At 32.4% G+C, this 12,076-nt stretch overlaps 1 protein-coding gene across 4 annotated transcripts; it reads left to right on the forward strand.

The window, feature by feature from the left end:
- The first annotated feature begins 3,896 nt into the window (after positions 1 to 3,896).
- HASPIN (Protein kinase superfamily protein) lies at positions 3,897 to 8,939 on the forward strand. Of its 4 annotated transcripts, none has more exons than XM_089602094.1 (15): positions 3,897 to 4,043; positions 4,127 to 4,265; positions 4,367 to 4,465; positions 4,846 to 4,936; positions 5,379 to 5,932; positions 6,288 to 6,426; positions 6,576 to 6,685; positions 6,875 to 6,986; positions 7,168 to 7,260; positions 7,359 to 7,420; positions 7,511 to 7,641; positions 7,725 to 7,795; positions 7,888 to 7,940; positions 8,155 to 8,221; positions 8,465 to 8,939. In XM_089602094.1, exons 1-15 carry the CDS (start codon positions 4,028 to 4,030, stop codon positions 8,588 to 8,590), a joined length of 1,863 nt encoding a protein of 620 aa, XP_089458220.1. In that variant the 5' UTR covers positions 3,897 to 4,027; the 3' UTR covers positions 8,591 to 8,939. The 4 variants fall into 4 exon arrangements, with proteins under 4 accessions (XP_089458220.1, XP_089458222.1, XP_089458219.1 ...); XM_089602096.1 differs by having other exon boundaries at positions 3,899 to 4,043; positions 6,303 to 6,426; XM_089602093.1 differs by having other exon boundaries at positions 3,901 to 4,043; positions 4,364 to 4,465.
- Positions 8,940 to 12,076: the final 3,137 nt, after the last annotated feature.

Raw genomic sequence — 12,076 nt, forward strand, 5'->3', positions numbered from 1 at the left:
ACATAATATCGTGGCTGTTTCCGTAATAGCCACGATATTCATAGAAAGTTGTCACGGGTGTTTCCCACTTTTGTTGTAGTGATATATAATGCTTAATAAATTAAAATTTAATAAAACTTTGAGATGAAACTCATACAATATTTTGCAGAATATATCATAACGTGCTTAATAAAATGGTTAAAAATGGAATTTAATACCATTGAATGGCTCAATGTCAAATATGAATTAAACAGCCTCTAAGTAATTTTAATGTGTTTTCGCCCTATTGATATATCTTCTATTTTCCTTCACGAAGGAAAATTTAATAATAATAATAATAATAATAATAATAATAATAATAATAATAATAATAATAATAATAAAGAAGTCAATTTGGTTAGAGATTTTTGCTATTAGAGATGAATTTTATTTGCTGATTATTCCTTCATAATCATTTGTGTTTTTAATGCGTCGTAGAACTCCCGATCATGTTTGATTTTGGTATCTTGAACCCCCAATTTTTGTTCTTCAAATCTTCCTTTTATTTTGAACATGTCTTTTTTTTTAAAAAAATGATTAATAGAAAGAAAGGGGACATAAACAACAGCTGGCGGTATAACAACAAACCATAGACATAACAACATTATAACTCAGTACCTACGCTTAAGACACTTAATTTCGTTTAAATTATGTAGTCCCTTCTATTATGATTTCCTATGTGCTTGGGTTTTCGCAACAATGTTCACATGTTCTTCATGTAAATATTTATACTTAGTTGAAATATAAATAACAATATATTTAGTTGTCGTTTAGGGTTTTTTTTTTTCTCTCATCGATACGTACGTTCTCGTTTTATGGTTTGTTTTTTTCTTGAGCTTTTCTCATTGCCGTTCATCAAAAACTCTCCTTGGGCTTTTGGGTGGCGGACAAGGATGTTCACTTTGTCGACTTGTCACGAGTCTTAGAGAGAAGGACATAAGCAGAGTTAGCTCTTTGTAGGGTAGTCGGGTGTGAAGTGGAAGAGAATGACGACATATGTGGGCAACAAAAATAGTGGTCGAAGGGACTTGTTAGTTGGAGATGCGGTGCGACGAGTGTAGAAGGCAGCGCGACGACCAACGTTGGGGTGAGTAACCCATTTTTGTGACAGAGAAACGACGTTATTTGGACGTTTATTTCTTGTTTTGTTTTAATATCGAGTTTAGATATTATTGGTTCAATAATAATGGGTTTATTTGTAGATCATGTTGTTATCCATCGATCATGTTAGTCTCCCTTGTATTAGTCTTTTTTTTTCTCAGTCCCTTAGGAATGACCATCGACTATAGATATGCTTCTAAAAGGGTCCTTTTTTGACATGGCGGCGATCGTTTTTTTTTTTTTTTTTTTTTTTGTTCCCAATTCATTGAAACTCGACAATTATCAACATTTCATGTGCACTTTCACATGTCGTTAATGATGAGAATCGAGTCGGATTTTTTTATATATTATATTTAGGAGTTTTTCATCAAAACTAGTGGTTGTAAATTTAATTGCTTGTTTTATGAATGTTATTTCTTATAGAAAAAAAATGAGTGATTTAATATATACAAAAAAAATACTAATTTTATTCATTTTCCTTTTATATAAAATTATTTCGAATATACATCGCTTTAAATAAGGGTGATGAAAAATGGCCGTAAAATAGATAAGACTTGCATTTCGTTGAAGTCTCATGGTAATTTTATAATTTTTCAATTTGTCTTTTAATTTGTTCTATTTCCTTGAGATAGTTGGATTGTAATTTTTTAAATCTCTTTATAGACGTATATTATATTAATTCACTTAGGTATCTGGGACTCAGTTTTTGCTACGATCATCATATAAAATATTAAGAAGATGGCGATATACTACTTTATACGTATTTACTACAATTATTTTAAATATCAAAGATGCTTCAAAATTAGATCCTCGCATTGCTTAAATAACCAAAGATATATATATATATATTTATATAGGTTGGCCAGTCTCTATGACACAAAATTTGATTAAGAAACCATAACAAATGTGATTTGAAAGGTACGCATTACGTAATGCTCAAAGTGCAAACGAAAACCACACGATATATACCACTAATTAATATAATGTTATTTCATTTTAAGTAAACTTAATTTAATATGTCTTGACTCTTGACAGATGTAATGATTCTAGTGCAAACACCTCAAATCACGCCTCACTCTTAATAACATTCGTAATATGGACAACTCAAATTCAAATAACTTTTGAAAAGTGTGATTTATTATTATTATTATTATTATTATTATTATTATTATTAATTTGAGTTTACATAGTAAATTATAATTAATATTTTTTTTAATGAACTCACACTCGAGCTTTAAATATAATAGTATACAAATATGTGATAAGCAATGTTAACAAGTCAAATAAAATAATAAGAATAATAATTGTAAATGTCTTTTCGGATCAACACTTAAAATCATACATAATTCGATTTAGGGTCAGATTTTATGATTGCAAAGGTTGAGAGGTAATAAATTTATACTTATCGTTGATCTTTGTGTTCTTTGGGCTCTTCGTGTTCGTCGCCTAATAAATGATAAACGAGAACTAGAGAGGTAGGGGACGCGAAATGTTTTCTCTAGCGCGTGCTCCGACGTTCAACGTTAATTTGATTGTTATAATACGGTGGGTGATAGCTCGTCTAAATTTCTTAGAGAGAAGTTGAAGAAATTACAATGAGACATAAATTTTTAAGTCAAGAAGAACTTACGTTGTACTCGTGAAACATGTGGTATTTATAGATGACTTAGTAAATTAGATGACTTGTCTGAGAGCTTAGGAAATAGTGGCCGGGAAATGAAGCGGTCGAGGACCAAGGAGTGGCCAAGGACCTAGGGATGGCTGATCAATCATGGGGCCAAGGGCTTGGGAATGGCCTGACACTCAAGCAGCCTAGGATGTAGGAGTGACCGAGAACTCGCGCCGAAGGGGTTAAGAAATATGAAGAACGATCACGAATAATTTTTTTCTACCAAAATATGAAAATAAAAGCAAATAAAATGAAAAACACCGCTTTGAAGCCCAAAACGATATAATTTGGCTAAAATCATGCATTGCAAAGATGCTGTTTTTGTTGGCCCGTTTCCACTAAAAAATCACTACTGATTTGCGAAATTTCGACGTCGCGTCTTGTTCCATTACATGAGAGAGAGAGAGAGAGAGAGAGAGCAATTTTGGAGAGAGAGACGTTTCAAATTTAAATTTCAACCAGTTACTAATATCCTATTAATTAGAAAATTAATTTATTTATTTTAAAATGGCAATTGATTTTTTTAATTTTGAAAATAAATAGAATTACTCAATAGTTAATAGGGGTAAATTAATTATAAAATAGTTGATTTTATTTGACATATCAGCCTGGAGAATATTTTTTTCAGCAAAATTGAAACGTTGGTTATAGTAAAATTCCAACGTTCAAGTGACTCAGTTGGTTATAAATTTCTTCATTTGATTCAAATTCTCAAAATAGTCATTTAAGAATAAAAAAGTTAGCAAAAAAAAACAACTTAAACGTTTGGGTTTAGCAAAATAGCAAACATTTCGTAAATCTTAGGTAAATAGCCACTGTATTTTATTTACAAGTGTATAAATAAGTTCAATTTTTTTTGGGTATTTTTGTAAATATACACTTATAAATAAGTGTAAATAAAATACAATTGTTATTTAACTAAGATTTATAGAACGTTGGGTATTTTGAAAAAAAAAAAAATGTTTAAGTTGGCTATGTACACCTTTTAAAATTAAGGAGTGATGGGCTGTGAGAGTAACAAGCCGGGGTGTGTGTTTTTTTTTTTATTATTATTATTTTTTTTTTTTATTAGACAAACGAAAATTCTCTTCCGTCATTCCCTCGAACAAAAAATCACGTCGTTTAAAATTTAAATGCAAACGCTCAAATCCCGCCATCTCTCTCTCTCTCTCTCTCTGCTCTCTGCTCTCTGCTCTCTCTCAAACTCGCTGTGATTGATAGATAGCAGAGGTAAGAGAAATGGGTTCACAGACAGGTAAGAGATAAACTAATATATTAAAACCCTACTTTTATCCAGCCGTGTTTCACATTTCTTGCGTCGCAATTTATGTATCCCAGATTCGAATTTCGTCGATCTCTGGTCCGAAATCGTAGCGTCCGAACAACAACAACAACAAAGCATAGAGGGCCAAGCCATTTACAGAAGAAGAAAAACAGCACGAAGTTCTTTGAAAGCCTCCGAACATGTAGATCCCAAGTAAGTTTCTTTTAGCCAAGTTTCTTACGCTTTTTTCACAATAGAAAGTTAAAAAAAAAAAAAAAAAAAACAATATATGTATATGTATTAATTTTCAGAAGGCAATCAGGCTCCGGAGGTAGAGGGAATCAGAATCGGAAGAGTTTGGCAGTCCCGGATCCTATAAAGCGAATCAGTTGGAATCGTTCCCTTTCAACTAGGTCGATTTCCAATTTTCTCTTTGTTTTTCTTTTATGCTCTCTAAATTAATTTTTTTAGGGTTCTGCTAATTTTCAAGCAGTGAGAACTTTTTTTTATGGGGGGGATAAATGTTGATGAAAGTTATTCATAAGTTTGTTTTGAGTGTTGAATTATGTTCAACTAGTATTTTTCCCATCCTAGCTGGATTTTATCATTTCAGAGATTTTTTTATTTTTACCTTGTTAAGTTTGCCTAGTTGACAAAGACTCTTTTGAAATGTGAGTTTGTGGATGGGTCATTGGTCAAGTTTTAGACTTCGTGTGAATTGTGAATCTTTAATTAGCTCTTTTCTTTGAAACTTATAGCTTTTATTTGAAGTTCTGTTTGGTAAATTATGCAGAGGAAGAACGAGTATTGCTGTAGCGTATTGCGTTGTTGACATACCTCAAGCTAAACAATCCAAAAAAAGAGGCAAACCTCCTCTACCCAAAGTGAGATTTTACTGGTTCTATGTTGTGTGTAGCATATTGCATTTAACTATATCAAGTATCATGAAGTTCCGCTTTTAAAATTAATTGACAAGAGTTGAGTAACTCATAACCTTGTTAGTTCCCATTCTTTTTTTTCCATATAGGATTCCTAAAATGCCCATCATGATGATGACTTTTTTTTTAACTAATGACTCGTCATCTTGAGCAGAATCTCAAATAATTGGCTTGGAAACCCGTATAGGTTTGTTGACGGTTCATCTTAAAATCAATTAGCAATGTGAGGATTAACTCATAACCTTACAGACCTTGTTAGTTCTCCTTCTTTTTTCCAATTAGTTATAAGTTGACTTTAGGTATATCTTTATCTGGTTAAAGTTTGATCGTATTATTTCAAACATTTTTTTTTCGGGGCATAGATAGTTAGAATGCTTTGTTTTTGTAGGGAAAACTTGGGCGACCTCCAAACTTTGAGAAGGAACGGGTTTACTTCGAAGAAGTAGATGCTTTTGAGTTAATGGAGGAGTCTCCCTCGCCCAAGACCAACAAAACATGGGTCGGGGACAACCAAAGGGATTGCAATGCCGTGCCACCATTGACTTTTAGATTACATAACTGGTTTTACAAGAGGCTGAATAGTTCATGCGGACCTGCATCGACGTTGTCCAAGATTCTAGGAACTCCAATCCCCTTGACGCCTATACGCTGTGACAACTTTGAACCTTCTCTGCAAAGTACTCTTGAGCGGACTTTGGGAAAAATCGGCTCTCTTTCGAATTATGCTGATCGAGACCCCAAAACAAGTTTGGGCGGTAGAAGCATTTTTGCAGGGGATGACGCGGTCAGTGTGGATTCTAGAGATCTGGAATATGCAATCAAGAAAATCTCTCTAGCATCGACATCATCGTTTGAAAATGATCAGTTCAATTTTGCTACACTGTTAGCAGTTTGTGGACAGTCAGCTCCTTCAACTTTTCAGGACGTATTCTCGAAATATTGGTATGCTCATTTCACCATATTCTCTTGTTTAGTTTCATGCATTGGCCTAAAAAATTAAATTTACTTTATGTATTTAGTTAAAGGCCTTTTCTTTTGCAAGTTCAAACCATTTAACCCCTTTTGAACTGCTGAAAGTCAAAATTATATATTTTCTTCTCATCATCTGGACAACATTTTGATGTAATGTACTTTTATTATATGCTCAAAGCGTGTTTGATTATTTATGAATGAATCAGTACTCGAAATTATACTTGTCATGGAATTTTATGTTGTCACATTTTGCACGTTTTTTCTCTCTGCCGAAGTTTGCTTCTTTTTTTTTTTTTTTTACTGCCGATCCTGCTTGATTGAAAAGGAATTTCATATTCAGCGACCCAGAGAAGATTGTGAAAATTGGAGAAGGGACATTTGGAGAAGCGTTCATGGTTGGAAGTTACGTATGTAAAATAGTTCCCATAGACGGAGATTTCCGTGTTAATGGGGAAGTGCAAAAGGTACTCTAGTTTCCATCCTATAAAAGAATTATATGATTTTTCTGATTGGAGATGGTTGCAAAATGTAGGACAGCAAGGCTGCGTTAGAAATTTGATTATGTTACTACAGTAAACATGTGATAAACGGATTTGTGATTGCTCTGCCACAGAGATCGATGGAGTTGCTCGAGGAAGCCGTGCTTTCTCGAACTCTTAACTGTTTAAGACGCAGCAAAGAAGAAAGTCTCAATGCTTGCACTGGTTTTATTGACACGATTGAGTAAGTAATCTGAGTAGATTTTCTCAAAGTGAAAATACCTAGTTGAATAGGATTTTCTAGAAAGATTTTTCACTCTTCACTTAGTTTTTTAGTGAGAAAAACCCAGTCAAGAGAATCGTCGATCAATGATAGTGGTCATTGGGTTTGACCAGATGTTTACAACTTCTACTTTATTTGAATCCCATGCAGCTTGAGAGTTTGCCAAGGATCCTATGATGCTAATTTGATACGAGCTTGGCAAGACTGGGACGAAAAACACAATTCGGAAAATGACCATCCAAGAGAGTTCCCAGACACTCAGGTTTCGTTTCCGCTTCTTGCTTGCTGGTTCAGATATTCTTCTTTTTTTTAAATGGTTCACATTTTGGGAGCTGGACTTCCTTTCAGGACTTGATGAGCTCTTAAATAAAAAGTATAGCAGGTGAATATGTTATTTGCGTTTTTTTTTTACTTTTTGTTAAGATCGATATTTTTGCATTCAGAGCTACGTTGTATTTGTCCTGGCTCACGGAGGTAAAGATCTTGAAGGCTTTGTTCTACTGAATTTCGACGAGGCACGCACTTTACTAGTCCAGGTGCTCGCAATCTTATCAAATTGTTTATTTTTTTCCCTTTATTGGCGATTATGAAGATTTCATATTATAATTGTATTTACTATTGTTGTACCTTGCAGGTTGCAGTTTCCCTTGCAGTGGCTGAAGCAGCATATGAATTTGAACACCGTGATCTTCACTGGTATTTACTCACAATGCCATAGTCGATTTCTAGAATATTAATTCTACAGATTTATTTCTGACATTTAGCGAGAAATGTACTTAATTTAAGGGGGAATGTTCTTTTAAGAAGGAATGATTCTGTAACATTGCCTTTCACTCTTGAGGGAAAGAAAATGTTTGTGAAGACATTTGGATTGTCGGTGCAAATAATCGACTTTACACTTTCAAGAATAAATACTGGTATTTTTCATTGTTCCATTCTCTTCTGTTTATCTGTTACGTGCACATTCTTTACGGTCATCATAGTAACCATCAATATGCAGGTGAAGATATACTCTTTTTAGACCTATCCTCAGATCCGTATCTCTTCAAAGGTCCTAGGGGAGATAAACAGGTAAGATATTTGAATTATGGTTGTTTCTTTCAACTAGCATTGGTTTACCATTTTTGCATTATGGCTTAGTTTAGTGATTGTTTTCTTTTCAGTCAGAAACGTACCGGAAGATGAAGGACGTTACGGAAGATTGCTGGGAAGGAAGGTACGGTTTTTTGTGACTTCACTGAGAGATTATGCTTGTTCTTCACATACTTACCTGACTAATATTAAGAATAATCTGGAGACGCTTTCTCTTTTATAAATAGAGGTGATTCATGTGTTACTATCATTATTGTTATTTCTTTTTTTTAATGTAACATTGTTTTTCACAATTTGTTTTTTTTTTTTAATATTGTTTAAACTTTAAAATATTGCAGCTTCCCTCGAACAAATGTTTTGTGGTTGCTTTACTTGGTGGATATATTGCTCCTGAAGAAATCATTTGTAAGTTATATTTCTTCACACAATAACTTCAGTGGTTTTTGTTCTTTAAATTCTGACTTGGCATGCTTTGCCATCATTGAGGGGTTCAGCCTGGCATTAGAATAGAATGAATGTCTTTTATATGATCTTGTGTGTTTCAGTCCATGTAATTTACTAGCTATACCGCGATAAACGCACAAAAATGAATTTTACCCAAGTAATTTGCAAGTGTGTGATCTGGCTCTAACTATGATGCTGTTATAGGACCGTAATTCAAAGAACGAGAGGGACTTGCGGTCATTGAAGAAACGGCTAGACGGCTATCAATCTGCCAGAGAAGCAATTGTTGACCCGTTCTTCAGCGACTTAATCGTATTTGATTTGGTATGAGTCTTTACAATACTAACCTATGTTTTGAGCACTAGAGATTTGATGGTCTCTGCTTCGTGTTGCGTGTATATGTTATGCAACGCCTTTCTGGTTCTAAAGAACTCGGATTTGAATCTTAAGGAAGTTATGCCATTTGTATTTAGCTCACGGCGATTCTGATATCTATTAAAACAACACTTTAATAACATTAATGAGCAAGCATTGTGCATTGTACATGAAAAACTCAGTGCTAAGTGTCATCCTGTTAAAGATTTCACATGATCTCATTAGATAGCTTTAGTACATCTTTGATGAGAACTTTATATCTTCTCTTTTATTTGTTGGAAAGGACAACTTTTATGCTGTCTGATTTTTTTTTCTTTTCCTTATTTGACACAATAGTGTGATGTGTTTCTTTCAAAAGATGTGGATCATTTTGATGTCATTCGCCCAACATTTTTGAGATTCTGAATTTTTTATATTTATTTTGGTATAATTTTTAGTCAAACAAGAGGCTGATTTTACATGTTTATCATTAATATCAGTGATGAATCACTATAACACACCAATATTCAGTATAAAGACAGGAAACAAAGTACATATTGAAGCAAACTTCTCATTATTTCCAAGGTGGTCATATCTCGACTTTATAATCTTTTTCCCTGGCCATGAAATGATAATATATATTCTAAGACACTTTTATAAATATCCAGTTAAATCCCACTGAACATTATCGCCGCTGTGGCTGTATGACGAGACCATCTTCTCTACATATATCTTGCTTTGCTTTCGGCTCAGACCTTAGTCACACAAAGCGCTTTTTTATTCGATTATTCCACATGGGCTGTCTCTCCACTAATATTATTCTCGTATTTTTATATATTGCAATGCACAAATATGCGCCTTATTAAGCTTTGTAAATAACGAAAAAAAAAAATTGGACACGTGAGTCGTCTAAACTATAAAAATTGTAAATTAGCCAACTTTTGGTAAATATTTTGTAAATAGCCAATTTGCATACGTGTCAACTTATTAACTACATTTTTTTTACATGTTTGATTGAGTTAAATAAGTCTTTTACTAATCTGTTAATAAATTAACTTGGCTATTTACAAAAAATTAACCAAAAGTGGGCTATATCCCAATTCACTATAACCGTGTGGCTATATAACTTAATAACTCAAAAAATAATGGCCTAAAATAATCTATGGATAAAAAGAGATATCATTCCATGGAAAAAGGGTTTGATTTTCTTTTTCCTTCTTTGATATCTTTTTCCTTCACCTTGTAGCTGCTCAAAATGGTTGTGCTTTTCTTTGATATCTTTTTCTTTTACCATCTGTTGAGCTTGAGCATGCTATAATTTGCTGTATAAATGAAGTCTTAATGTGGTCTTATCTGAACAACAGTAATCATTATCTTCATCGGGAATTAGGCAATATCGCTTGAAGGTTGATAGAGAATCATATGTTGCATCGAAACCTAGAATACTGTTGATGCCCGTAAATTTCAATAAATAATGATTAATTTCGTTAAATAACGAATATAATGTGCGGAATTAACCGAAATAAACAATCGACAACTTTCTTCTATAAACACACGAGACTCAACAAAAACAGAAAATAGGAAGATGATGACCGAGATTTTCATAAGTTTTCTCACTCGCCGGATAATTCACCATGTCACTTGCCATCATTGATTCTCACACAAATTAACAAAGGGACATTTACTTAACTAGGACTAAATTAAGGGACATTTCTATTTTCCTACTTTTTTCAAAAATTTACCAAACTAGGACTAGTAAAAAAAAAAAATAATAATTCTTTTTTTCGACGGGCTGAGCGGGAAAATAGAAAGAAAGAGAAAAAATAAGAGATTTTATTGGGGAAGATTGTAGGTTGATAATTAGTATGATGGTATAATAGGTAGAATTTTGTGTATCTCTCATTTGACTTTTGTTTGACCGGTCCTAGTTTGGTAAATTTTTAAAAAAAGTAGGAAAATGGAAATTGGTCTTAATTTAGTCATAGTTTTGGCAATTTTCCATTAACAAACCCTAAAAAGAAAACATATAAGAAGAGCACACAAACCAGACCCAAAGAGAATGTGGTTTGTGTATTTGGAATGTTGTCTTTGTGTTTCTCACTCAGATTAGAAATCCATACGATGGTCGTGACTCGTGATGGAGAGTGTATCACTTATGTCACGTGCCGATTTCCATGGAGTATATTTATGAGAAATGTTCCAAATGATGATATGTTGTCTTATCATGAAAACATGACTTATCATGGCAAACTTGGTCCGTAAATACTTACCAGACAAGTAAACATATAAAAATGGAATAATGAAGCAAAAGAAAATAAATATAAAAATGGAATAAAATTCTAACCAATATATATTGGACTTCTTTTTTTTCCCTTTTACCTTTGGCTGATCCAGCCTAATCTTACTTTTTCTCTTGGCTTATCAATCAAAATGCAAGATTTTTTTCCTTCTTCCTTTTTGTCTATATCATATTTGTGTTTTGGATAGGGCTCAATGATAGTGCACTTATTAGTCAGCAGAATGACTAAACGAGGAAGCTAATGAGCTAGTTAAAATTGAATTTTGTGACAAGAGCTCTCAATGAGATCCGCTCAATTTAGGGTGGTTTAGAGTTTTTTTTTATTTTTTATTTTTATTTTTTATTATCAAACTACCCAACAAATTTGGGCCGTTTGGTTTAGTTTTCTAAACTCATTTTCTGTTTTTAAATTCTGTTTTCTGATTCTAATTTTTAAATTTAAAAAACAGATTTAAAATTACGTTTCAGAATATTTTAAATGTTGTTTGGTTATATTTTCTATTCAATTGTTTTTAGATTTTAATTTAAAATTTAAGAATTATAATATAACTATATATGGAAAATGAAATAGAAAACAACTTTTTTTTTTTTTCCAACTAAATTTTAAAGCAAAAAAAACATAATTCCAAATCTGTTTTCTAAATTAATAACCAAACATGTTTTCTAGTTGTGTTTTCTAAAATTTATAATTAGAAAACAGAAAACAAGATTGGAAAACTAAACCAAATAGGGGCGTGTGCATTTTAACAATATAGTTAATATTTTATTAAGTAAACTACTAATTTTTTTTAAAGAGGTTTGTTTCTGTTTTATTTTAATAAACTATTGTAGTAGTTAATTACCTTTATAAACATTGACTTTTGCAAATTAAAATTAGTCAATGTTTCAAAAATAGAACAAAGTAGTTAGTACATATACTGCAAATGCGAATAATAATGGTAAATGTTATATTTACATTGTCAAAATAGTATTTACAGAAGGAGGATGGAAAAAGTGGGCGATAAAATATACCTAGCGAAATAGAAAACCAACATAAAATAAAGTGATATTTTTTTTAATGAAATGAATTCGACATCAGATCACTACAAATAAAGTTTCTAAAAAAATGCTATTTCAGAAACTTTTTGCATGATGATAAAAAATGTATTATAAAATAATTCACG

The sequence above is a fragment of the Urtica dioica genome, chromosome 11 (assembly GCF_054948205.1).
Source record: "Urtica dioica subsp. dioica isolate 48M chromosome 11, U.dioica_male_clone48M_v1_H2, whole genome shotgun sequence".
NCBI classification, from domain to species: Eukaryota; Viridiplantae; Streptophyta; class Magnoliopsida; order Rosales; family Urticaceae; genus Urtica; species Urtica dioica.

What these genes read in the sequence shown, in the direction of transcription:
- HASPIN (XM_089602093.1), top strand. An exon ending in GACGTATTCTCGAAATATTG is followed by an intron (nt 5,933 to 6,287) that starts GTATGCTCATTT and finishes TTGATTGAAAAG; the next exon opens with GAATTTCATATTCAGCGACC. An exon ending in GGTTTTATTGACACGATTGA is followed by an intron (nt 6,686 to 6,874) that starts GTAAGTAATCTG and finishes AATCCCATGCAG; the next exon opens with CTTGAGAGTTTGCCAAGGAT.